Source organism: Centruroides vittatus, unplaced genomic scaffold (genome assembly GCF_030686945.1).
Source record: "Centruroides vittatus isolate TY-2023 unplaced genomic scaffold, ASM3068694v2 contig_82, whole genome shotgun sequence".
Classification (NCBI taxonomy): domain Eukaryota; kingdom Metazoa; phylum Arthropoda; class Arachnida; order Scorpiones; family Buthidae; genus Centruroides; species Centruroides vittatus.
In genome coordinates, this window is record NW_027122533.1 from 303,446 (window position 1) to 316,705 (window position 13,260).

The 13,260-nt window shown below is 30.5% G+C and overlaps 1 protein-coding gene across 2 annotated transcripts in view; it reads right to left on the reverse strand.

The window, feature by feature from the left end:
- The window catches only part of LOC136982305 (ATP-binding cassette sub-family C member 4-like), an 87,156-nt gene that overhangs the window by 54,338 nt on the left and 19,558 nt on the right, over positions 1-13,260 (reverse strand). For both annotated transcript variants that reach the window (XM_067278782.1, XM_067278781.1), the window contains exons 5-6: positions 7,770-7,859; positions 5,014-5,177 (exon numbers count right to left, since the gene is read on the reverse strand). In XM_067278782.1, the coding sequence (XP_067134883.1) occupies positions 5,014-5,177; positions 7,770-7,859 (254 nt within the window). The remainder of the gene's footprint in view (positions 1-5,013; positions 5,178-7,769; positions 7,860-13,260) is intronic.

Consider the following 13,260-nt stretch of genomic DNA (forward strand, 5'->3'; position numbering starts at 1 on the left):
ATACTATTGATCCTGGACCAGTAAAATAGAGTAAAAGAAGTATTTTACAAACTGAAACCATTAACAACACAAAAAGATAAAATTAATAATATATGAAAAAAGTGTTATATACAGATTTAATTGTGAATGTGTAGAGCCACACACTTACATCGGAGAAACAGGAAGGAAGTTACGTGAAAGAATCAAGGATCGTGTTAAATCAATAAAACATAATTACAAGAATTCGAATGTAGCTAAACATCGTGTTATTAACGAATGTCAGATTAATCTTAATACATTCAACATAGTTCAAGTAGAAGTTAGTACGACGAACAGAAATTTATACGAACACTTAGACACAGTTAAAAATAAAAAAAATTATTATTAATGAACGAGAGTGACAGAGTAAATGTACGTGAGTCGTAGAATAAATCTTTGGCTGTTAGAGTTCAGAAGTTCTTTTTGCTGTAGGAGTGTTGGTGAATGATGTGAAAAGAAAACGAATGAAAACAATAACGTCAAGGGGTACGTATAATTAATTAAGATTTGTTAAAGAAAAGAACAAGGTATTACAATAATTACAGATATAATAGATTAATTTTTTAAATAATATTATTAATATTATTTTATATCAATATTATTTAAATAACATATATATATGATATATAATAATATTAAAATAATATATTAATATTATTTTAAATTATAAATTAATTTTTTAAATAATATATATATATTATATATATTATTTAAAAAATTAATCTATTATATCTGTAATTATTCTATATATCTGTAAATATATATATATATATATATATATATATATATATATATATGTTACCCGCCAAACCCGATTTCAGCCACTAGTTTCCTAGCGTGTCAGGCCAAACTAGTTTGTCCTAGGCCGAACTGATTTATATATTATAAATAGGTGCCAGTGTAAAAAAAAAAAAAAATGATTTTGTGTAATTCGAAATGCCACCACAGTACACCCTGTAAAAATAAATAAAAGATAAAATATTTTATATGTTACGCTAAGAAGCACAAATAAGTTCATTTTTAATTTTAGCTTGACTCTAAAAGTTATTTTTATTATTTCGTTTGAATTTTTGAAAATGTTTTCGAAAGTTAATTACCTTTAAGTGTATAGCTTAATAAAAAAAAAAAAAATACAAACTGATAAGAACTGATTAGCTTATTTTTATTTTATAGTTTTGTACAAGTGTTGTGTCACTTTTAATCAATACCGTTCTCGGTTAATGTTACCCTAGGTATCGAAGATGGCGGCTCGTCTCCGATTCCAGCAATCAGAAGACAGGGAACAGTGGGGACGTACGTTCTAACCTAACCTAACCTAACCTATTCTAATAATTATGGTCATTTATTAGAATAGGTAAGATTAGGTTAGAACGTCCGTCCCCACTGTTCCGTTTTCTGATTGCTGGAATCGCAGACGAGCCGCCAACTTCGATAGCTAGGGTAACATTAGTCAATTTTGAGTATGTATTTTGAGTATGTAGTAACCCCGTTTTTTATAATTAAGTATACTATGTTAGAATAAATATTGTTCATCTAATTGATTGCCTTTTAATTTTATTTTAACCATTAATATACTTGAATAATAATTCTAAATCAGTTGGGCCTAGGACAAACTAGTTTGGTGTGACACGCGTAGGACAAACTAGTTTGGCCTAAAGTCGGGTTTGACCGGTAACATATATATATGTTATTTTAAATAAAAAAGGATTTTAATATGAAAATAGTCAAAACGGTTGCAATATTGAAAAGCTTGGAGGTAAATATTTTGTTTTTTAGTAGAAGTATTATTGCAAATTGTAAATTCAATGTAAAACCCATACTACTTATGTTCCATCGAGGCATGAATCCAGCGAAAAGAAATTTGGAAGATTAAAACATTGATAATGAAATCTGCAATCAAAGAAAAAATAAAATAATGTTTCTAAAGAAATTCAAATTAAAAATAAATTAATAAATAATAAATATAACGAGTGACTTATTGTTACATATTCGCAATGCCAGGCTGCAATTTTTAATCATAATTTTTATTTTTTAAATTTAAAATATATGCCCTACACCTAACATTAGTAGTGGCTTGCCCCTGTACATCATAGATTTTTTTAAACGATTTGATCAATTGCATTAATATGTATTTATAGATTCATTTTCATTCAGTATGAGAGTAGTCTATGAAAGTCTTCTGGAATGGTTATATTAGTTTATGTTGACTATTAAGTTCTTCATCCATTCTTATTTTTTTTCCTCTTGATAACAGATAATGAAAAGAACTGTCAATTTTGAGTATGTAGTTTCTTTGTATTTTCGGTTATTGGGCTGCAATTTGAAAAAAAATTGTAGACTATTAATTCTCAATGTCATCCATTTCCTTAATCTCGAGAACAGAGTTAGATAGATGAAAGACGGAGGCAGTTATGAAAAGCTAAGAGGCGGGTGCCCCCAACTAACTGTATATGAACTTTTAGTACAAACCGGATGTCACATTATTTCATTAAATTTATCCCCCGAAGGTATTAGATAGATATTCGGAAAGACACTGTTGTTAAAATAGAAAACACAATAGCACAGACTAATGTTACACAAGAAGAAAAAACAAGAAATCAAGTCACGTTTGAGTAAAGACCTGAAGTAATATACAAGTAAATTTAAACGTGAGAATATAATTATTCATTATAAACGTAGTAAATTTTTTAAAAAATACACGAGATTATTATAATACTTTAATCAATTTCTCTTCAGTACAAAAATACAGATCAATTAATAAACAAACTAATAAAAGGAAAAATCAACATGTATATTAATGAGCCTAGATGTAAAATTTAAGTATCTGTCCGTAAAACTGAAAATTGTCCTAGATAGCATTAAGTAATACACCAAATCTAAATTAAGTAAAATATTATTGAGAAGACTTTTCAATGCAGTCAAGTTTCGCATAACTACTATGTGGAGAACTACTGATTCGTGTGGAGTCAAACTTGGATGTCTATGTCTACTCCTCTCTATAAAGCTCTACTGGAGTACCTCACTCTATGGGATCCGGTGAGAACTCCTCGATCTCAGGAAATGGTTTTCTATATTAAAACACTCCTAACCAATTATAACACAGAATTCTCCCTGCGTCAACAGGATGTTCGTGGAATATGTAACGAGTGCAGAGCAGATAAACTGACATATGTAGACCTAGCTTTGGAGATAAGGGTGTGGGAAAGGAAGTTGATTTCCCTTTTTCTCACCAAAACCATAGGATATTATATCCCTTCGTATAAAATCATTTTTTAAAAAATAAAATATTTTACTTATAAAATTCTAAATTAATTATTCTATTAAATCACGAATCTCACAATGGTATTAATTGTAGGACAAAAGATAGCATAAATTGGTATGTCAAGTATAGAGAAAGAAATAGCAAACTTAAAATGTGTAATATTTTATGCCAGGATGTTGTTGATATTTTTAAAAATTTCAATGGCACGATTACAGTAAAAACAACAGAATAATTCACCAACCGGATCAATCAAAATATACAGTTTACAAGTGAAGAAGAAAACATAAAAAATTAATTATTTAATCGTTGCAATTAAGAGAACAGAAAAATGAATTCAATTTAATAAGTAGGAAAGGATTTGTAATGTAAATAGAACAACTATAATTATAAATCTTACTGAGCTATAGACATCAAAAGAAATACGCTCATAATGGAAATAAAACACTTAAAGGAGATGTAGAAAGTGAGGCTACGTAAAAAATATCTACCAAATAGATAACCTAAAAGAATTTTAAAAGATCTCATAGTTATTATCTAACTACTAGATATAATGTTTAAATCGAAAATTTAACTAAAAGGTATGTTCTTTTTTGCATATATAAAGAATATATAAAAATATTTTAATAAGTTGTCCTTCTTAATTAATCACACCAACTCAAAGAAATAGGCTATTAACATTATTGTTCCTAAATTACAACAAAAAGAAAGAAGACAAACATAAAACTTCGGAAGTATTATACAAAAGAAATCCAGTGGAGTTATGTCGGGTGATTGCAGAGTCCAAGATATAGGTTTTCCACGACCAATCAATCCATCTATCTCAGGAAATTGATACCAGAAAAAACTCTTAGATGTCTTTATTCTTTTGCAACAAACTGAATTTCATTTCACCTGTTAGTATTATTATTATTAATGATTAGAATGATAAAGATCTTTCTCGGACACCCTGTATAATTGTAAAATTGATAAAAACAATATAAAAATTCACTTAAAACTAATTTATTTAATGGGAGAATTAAAGAACATTGTAGCATAAAATATGTATATAATATTAATCTGATGAAAGCCATAACGCTAGACGCATGCTAGGATAAGATAGCACAATAAAGAGGTGTTTGATGTAAATCCACTGATGAGGCCTAGACGAAAAGCGAAATGCATTTGAGGAATGTTTTAAGAAAAACGTTATTTAACATATTATTGCATCAAATGAAAATCCGCCATGATTCATGTGCGTATAATATTTATTTTACAAACATACTTTATGTACAATTTCACACAAATTACACACCTCCAAAATGAAAAGCATGTATCTAAATATATTTATTCGCTTATATAAACAACTGTTTCGATTAATGTTTGAATTTTTTATCCTCTAGTTAATGTGAGGAGCTTTTTAATCATAATATAATCACAATGGCTTTGGTCAGGTCTATAAGGGCATATCTACATATGTTGGCCCTCATCTAGAATTTGTGTATCATACATTTTAAAAATTTCTTGGGTTGCTCGATGGATTCAAGCCGTCGCATTCCAGATCATTATGCTAACACATTGGCCATTTTATCATTTATAATATCAGCTAATGTAGCATAGATTTCGATTAAGTACATCAAATTTTATGTATGTTAAATAGATCAATTCTATCTTCATTAATGATTATTAAATAATGAATAATTTTTTTATTTTATTTACAGATAATTTACAATTATATAATTTAAAATAATAATTACCTCAATTTTGAATATAGTTTACTCAAAGCAATTTGTATAGGAAAATAGAGAAATATGACTAAGAATCCAATTAGAATTGTCCATCCATAATATTTCCACAACATGGCTATCGAAGTAATAATGAAAAAAGGCGATGTAAATAAAACTGGAAGGCAGATAACTTTCTGCAATAAATGAAAGTGTAATATATATATATGTAATATATATACTGATAAATAACTATGAACTCAATTAAAATGAATATAAATTTCAGAATAATTATTTTGGACATCATAAAGTATTGTATGTCATTAACATATCAAGGATACACGAGCTACTTTTGTTTTTACATTAGATTATTATTCTGACAGCTATAGTATCAGTGTCGCAGATTATTTAACATAGAGTTGTTTTTGTTGTTTTTTTTCTATTGTCGAAAAATTCAAAAAGTTATTTTTGTTATCAATATGGCAGGTATTTCTGTTCATTTTGTATATGCGCAATTTGCTGCATTTTTAGTCTTTTATCTCTACTGTTTTATCAATGTGAAAATTACAGACTTCATATAGTTTTAAAGCCTAACTGAAAACCTTGTAAAACGTAAAGGAATATGTTATTGCATACAATCGATATTCCACGAGCATATGACATTTCTTTTCCACGCATACGGTACATACTACACTGTCCCACACTTTTTATTATACTCGGTAAGAGTTATTCTTTTATAAATGTAAACAATATCAAAAATGATGTTAGAGCAAAAAATCCCCGCGTTACAAAGACAATGTGTCTAGACAAATTTTCACAAGACTTTTTAAGCTCTGTGATAATGAAGGAAAAAATGTGTTGGATTGGAATTCGTACTCAGGAACTTAGCAATATTAGCTGGCTTAATCAGTTATTTATATAACCACCTAAAAGGGGAGTTTTGGACTATTAAACAAATCGTTATGTCTTTCTGAACCGACTGTTTATTGGAGTTTAAGAATTACTCAGTAGCGATTTTAATTTCTAGATGTTTTATTACAAATTAGTCAAAAAGTTTATTTTCAGATAGGCACACGTAATACTTTTTTATTTTTGACCCTAAGGCCTAAATTCTGTTAGGTTCGCTCGTTTTATCAGAGAGCATAGACATTGTTCCCATAATACCTTTGTATATCGAAAACGAAGTCATAGACTCTCTTTCTTTACTTTTCTGTCGGATATAGATAACAGAGAGAAAGAATGGAAATCAGTCAAAGATAACATCCAGATATTTAAGGTTTTGGACTTAGTGAATCGTGAAACGTCTAAAAACGCAAAAATATTCATAGGTTTTTTCTACATGTATGGATGTTAATGGGTATGTGTATTTGTGCATGGTACTAATGTTTCCTTGTTTGAAGCTTAATAACTCGTGCTTTCGAAAATTAAAATTTTGCAGAATGGTTTCTGTATTAGGAAGACTAATGCTAATAAATTTTAGGATTTTAAGATCGACGGTGTGAAGAGATGAACGTTAGTCGTGTGTGATATCTCGAATAGGGTAAGAAAAAATCTCGCGATTCGTGCGATATGTCTTTTTTACCCGCTCTCGAAAAACAACCTTATATCTCGAAAACGAATTCATGCACTCTTGGATTCCGCATCGTAATTAATGGAAAATGGCAAAGTTTAATCAACATTGATCGAACGAATTTTCTGCACAAGCACAATTCGGTTAGCCTCATAGAAAGTTTCTAAAGATGGTATATCTTTAGAAACTTACATCTACAAAAACAGCATAACTTTTTTACATGATAGAAGCTGTAGCCATTTTTAAATAACAGTAGTCACGTGTGATCTATTTACGCAGACAAAAGCAAAAACCTCTTCTCACAGAAACACAAGTAAACGATTGATTGAAGTGGGGCAGAGAGCATAAATGCCGGACACAAACCATACATATAGAGAAGAAAGACATCGGCCGTACACGAAGTGTTTAGCCAGCAGAAAAGAGGTTATAGGAAAGGGGAGGGGAAGGAAGAAGAGGAGATAGACAGTACAGAAAGTACAGGTAGTACAAAACAGTGAAAGTAGATCGTTTATAGTGATGAGACAAAGTTTGAAGTCTGCATTGGAAGCAATAAGAAAAATTCATCAGAAAATGAGAAGACGTATTTCATCATGACTGTGTTTTGTGCAGTATAAATGTCGCAGTAAGCAGTATATTGTGGGGTAGCATGTCAGTCAAGGGGTGAAAATTTTTATTTTAACAAACGATCAGTAAATACAGTAAAACACTAATAAATTCTTGACAAAAACCTGCTATCATAATTAGAAAATTACAATATCACGGACATAGTATTTTCCAGTAGAGTACTGCAAGTTGCCACACTTCTAAAACCATCGACACTTGGCTGGCCGAACATAATATTAAAACATTAAAATGGCCGAGTAGCAGTCCAAACTTTTGCCCTGTAAAAAGCATGTGGTGTAGAATGTATTAAGAAAAAGTCTTCAAAAATGTGTGGATGGTTTAAGCAAAAAAATGAAGCAAATTTAGAGTGAAATCAGTAGGTTCTTGTTGACACAATGAACGATCGTATAAAGGCTGATGTATAAATCAATTCTAAAAATCTTCAGTTATAATAAACGTTTAGTAATATGAAATATTTATCTGTTTCATATTACCGAAAATATATTAAAATAACTTTCTGTCCGAGGTGTTTATTTTTCAGGATTGTTTAATACACAGGCGAGATATAGGTTTACATTAATTAAACAAATTATTTAAAAAATTATTTTTAACTTACATTTTGAAATTTGCCGACGTCGTTTGCTAGAAGATTTACCATTTGTCCCACATTCGATCTTTCCAGAGAGGAGGGACTTAATCTAATTGCCTGAAAATGAAAATTTTACATAGAATGAATATTGTCGGAAAATTATATCATCATTTAATGAAAAAATGCGAGTATAATATTTAGTAAAGTTTGCAAACAAACTAATCGATTAAATTTTCTAACAATATAAACTTTTTAAAAATGTATATCATCATCAACTTCCTTTGGTAATTTGCAATTAAAATTTTCTAAGTTTATTTTATAATTCTAATAGTAACACTTAGCATTTGAGAATCCATAATACTCTTTCAATAATTATTAAATAAAACTTTTAACTTTACTAAGTGCCATTGCTTTAAAACAGTTTCCAGATGCTGAAGAGGTGGACTAGATCGAAACTGCATCCAACAGTATGACACTTTCAGATTTATGATTAATTTCGTAATACATTTCAATTATTTCCCTGTGTGAGAAATATTAATTTCATCAAATTGTGCAATTAAGAAATTAAACAATTGATTCGACTTTGAGCACCTGCATTTTCTAACATTTTATAAGGCATAGTTATTTATTTCAATAAATAAAGAATGGAGGATAAAATATTAATTCTTTGTCATCAGGTGAGTAATATTTTTGAAAGCACGCATTCGACAGAGTGTTTGTTCATTGATGCGGCTTAAAGAAGTGTCATACTACAAGTGTTCACTTACGTAAGAGTGATTCATTTGAAAGAATTTCAAATTCGAACAGAAGTCAGATAAAATGCTTTACATATTACTAAGATAAACTTGACAAAACTGTATATATAAGTTTAATGAAGAATTTCCAAAACGTATATACAGATATACAAAAACAGAATATATTGACATTTATACAGATTGTAAAACTATGAATCAATGATATATGAAAATAATAACAATTTCTCGAAATGATGTATTTAAAAACATTTCGAAAAACATTTAATTTTGTATTTAATTTATTTTACTTTTTAAAACCAAATCTATCTTAACGTTTGAGATGTAATTAAATACTAATTTCAATTCAACACAGTGGCGTAGCGTGGGTGTCAGCCGCCCGGGGCAGAGGAAAATTTCGCCAACCCCTTATTTAGGTATAAGTAATGAAAATTCCGTGCTCATTTCAATCGGTCCGAATCGTAGATGCGACAAAAATATGAAATGAAACGGTTCAAATTTTTACAAGATATTATTATTTATTGTGAAATTTTGCGGCCCCCTAAAAGTGCCGCCCGGGGCGGGCCGCCCCCGCCGCTCCCACTACGCTATGCCACTGATTCAACAATCTCATAAATATTCGATAAGCATAAGATCGTTTTATTACAGGTTTTTGCATAAAAGACAGAGTTCGGTTGAAATAAATTGTAATATTTTTAATACTTTTACTTATGTTAGAAGTCGTGCTTAGTTTTACTAAAGAAATTATTTTTATTACTACTACAACTTCTCTGTATGCGTCGAATAAGTTTTCCATACAGCCAAAACTTAACGCTCACATACAAGTATACAAATATATAAGTATATGTATAGGCCTATATACTTATATATTTATATATAAGAATATACACTAGACTCTAGTATATAAGTATATGTATATATATACTTGTATATATACTTATAGTAATATATGAACAAAAAGTAATTCGCTAATACAGAGTCAATGTTGCCACACAAAGTCAGTGCGTCTGGCCAAATCTAATAAAAAAAAAAAAAATCACACAAATAATAACTTGCATATTAACGCCAGTAACTAAAGCAATTTTTCAGCTGTAAAACAACAATCTCATTACCATCCCGCTGCAGATTCTTTGACAGTACATTAATAGAGCATATTAAAACAACAAATATAGAAAGTGTAACTCTGTGGACTCGATTAACCATATTGAATGAAAATAAAATTTACGAGTTTCTTGCATTTTGCAGTTTGTTATATAAATGTCTACTAGGACAAATCTTATTCATAGGATTTATAGTACTGGTATTCGGTTTATGCAATTGAAGAAAACTTACTCATAAAACAAACGATCTTTATTGTTCACCTGGTATTTCGCCTGTACACGCTTTAATTGGGTCTCGAACTAAACGAGACGAACGGACCGACAAAGATAAATGAGAAAGACCCCAAGTTTTTTATTTTATTTTATATTTCTTTATTTTATTTATTTATTATTTATTTGTTTAAACATAATCTTACTCACTAACTAAAGTAACCTACCATAACCTAGGACGAACGTAATTAGACGACTAAAGCTAACAAACCCTAATCTAATTTAACCAAACCTATCATCTCCTGACCGGAAACCAAGCTGACTCTTTAATCTAATTTACAACTAGGACTAATCGAATTTATACTGAAAAACAAGGCAAAAAATAAAAATCAAAATACAAAGTTGAAAGGCAGCTATATGCCGACGGTTGAAAGAAAGCAAGGGAAACATAATTCCCTAGTTTTGTTTGAAAGAGGTGCCGCTTCAGGATGACACCACTTGTGTCCCATTCGACACAAAAGCCATGACAGCAAGGTTGTTGTTGTTGAAAAGTCACGCAAGCGGCCGTGTCTCTAAGCGGTCAGATTTAGGATGGTGGGATGGAGGAGCGTGAGACAGAGAGTAGGAAGTGACTCATTCGAATTCCAGTTAAACAAACAAATAACCATTTCTTTGTAAAGAGAGAAAAAAGGATTCATGATACACATCATACTACGTGGAAAAAAAAAGATATTCCATAGCTGATCGCGCGAGAAAGAGAGTTTACATTGAACGTGCGAAGATAAATACCTTGGAGATCCGGTGGTTGCTGGTTGACAAAGGTCTGAAATTAGTTCTTGAGCAGTAGATCTTGCGAAAAACTTCTGGTAGAAATAGTTCGTAACTTGTAGGTATAGTCACCGACAGGAGGAGAAGCATCAGTGGCTTAGATATACGGCGATATAATATCGAAAAGGGTTTCGACAGGACAACAAACACGAGTAATCCTATCGAGGACTAGAAGACGACTGACTCCACTGGTAGTTAGTTGTCATATTAAAATGATGAAATCAGGACAGCTGGTCAGAAGGTCCCGAGAAAGAGTCTTTATCAACAATGAGAACTTAAAGGAAAATATACAGTCAGGTGTGAAAGTTGACAGATATTTGACAAAGTTGTTATTATGATGATAATTTGTTTGCTTTGAAGTCTGGATTCTCACAGTAGTATTTTAAATAAACAATAAATAATACTTTTCGTAGAAAATTTTTGCAGAAAACAAAGTTTAATTCAAAATCCTCGAATATATAAACAGATTTCTTAACCACTTACCTACCCTCAGCAGTAACGTAAACCAAATACAACCACTTATTTTGCCAAGGATAACTTTTAGTAATCACTAAAATTTTCGACTTGTTCTACAAACCATTCTCAAGAATTATATTACATTCTATCGTTAGAATATAACATTTTAACGTAATTTCGAATATAATAAATTTAACTATAAATAAAGGTGCACCAAACAATTTTTCCAAAAACGAACGTTACACAAAATCAAATCACATGAATAATCAAATTTGAAACATAAAATATAATTACAAGTAATGTGTTAATAAATAAAGTGAAGCCAAAAATAAAAATGAAAATATTATGAAGTCTATCATTCCCAAAAAATTTTTTGTTATTATTGTATCTATCTATCTATATATTATAAATTTGTACATTGTCATTTATACCACATTATCTGCATAATTTTAGTTTTAATTACTTTATTTTAATCCTTTTACTAATAATGTATTTAATTTAATTAATCAGTTAGAAATTGTTTTTTTTTTTGTATTCTAAACTCTGTTTATTTTATACCCCGTTTTTTGCTCTGTCTGGTTGTATAAGAAAAGAACTGTTAGCTAGCTATATACAAGACGCCCTTTAGACCCGCATCTAGAAGATGCGGGTCTAAAGGGCGTCTTAAAGATGCGTATGTAAACGTGACATCGAAATTGTTTATATATCAATTGTTTATCTATCAAGTAAAGGTGTAAAGGAATTTCGTCTATTTTTCCAATTTTAGGGATCCCCTTTTTCAAATTTTTTGTAATATCGACTTAAAATAATTTAGAGAAACAAATTAGAATAAAAAATTTATCAATTAAATGATATAAATCTCATAACACGCGAAGGGAAAGATGAGGGGGATGCCTGTCGTTTCCCGCTTTTTCGACGGTCTTATATGACGGATGGTATGCTACCCATGTCACATGGACAAACATCATTCTTTATTGACGAGAGAGGAAGAAAACCACTAGATGACCAACCATGCATTTTACAAATTACCTCACCTTCCTCCGGAACTAATGCATGATTGGTCAAAAACAAATAAAAAATAGAAAGAGGTGGTTAAATTAACGCAGAGTAAGATAGAATTGGGAGATTGAAAAAGAATTAAAAGAGTGCGAGAGGATTGAAACTGACTGTACTGGCTGGACAGGAGATTGACCAGAAAATAGACAACCCGACCTACTGAAGGACCTAGTGAAAGACCAAGTAAAAGAACAAGAAGACGAAAAAAAGAGGAGAAGACAACTCTTTTCCTGGTATGTTGTGAGTCGCGCAGTTCGGATATCCCCCGTTAAGTTCCCCCGTTTTATAGATAGGAATAGTCTAATTTCCTAAATCAGATTCTATAACGTTGTTCAGTACGTTGTTTTTTCATAATAAACTTCTTTTCCATTTGTATTTAACTTTGCATTCATCCATTTGAGGCTCATTCTGGACTTCGGAGTGACTCTTACCCTCGCGCCTTAACTATTTGTTTTTGACTAAATCGCAGGTGTGTCCGAGAAAACACACCTGGTGGCAGGACCCTGTCCTGAACTTGCGTAATCAAATTTTTGACGGCCCGACCCACATAATATTTCTTCGTTTGACCGAAGGACAATCTATAAATTGGTCTGCTTTAGTTTTTTCTCCACTAAGTATTTCTGTGCTATTGGTAATTCTTCAGCTTTAGATACCCATCCATTATCGTGCTTTTGTATTTTCTAACGTTTCTGTACTCATCCCCTACGATAGTGAATTCACCGGTTTTATGATAATGGCTTTTTTCCGTTTTGCAATTGAGCGTTCTACTTGCGCCATGGTGGACAGCAACATGCAACACTGTCTGTTTTAATTTAAGTTTATTTTGTATACTAGTACATTTTATATATTAGCAGGACTTATACTTGAAAATATGGATGCAAATATTTAATCTTACAGATAAAAAATAATGTTTTTTATTTAGTTCACCTGAACACATACACTTTAAACTTGTGTTTCGGACTTGTTCGTCCCTCCTCAGCAGGCCTTTAAACGATACTTTCTGCCATTAACAATAAAAACATTTGTTGGTACAATTATAACTAAAATTAATTAAAACACAATCATTTCCCGACAATAAATTAAAAATTCTTACAAATTCTGTATTTCCGAACTTCT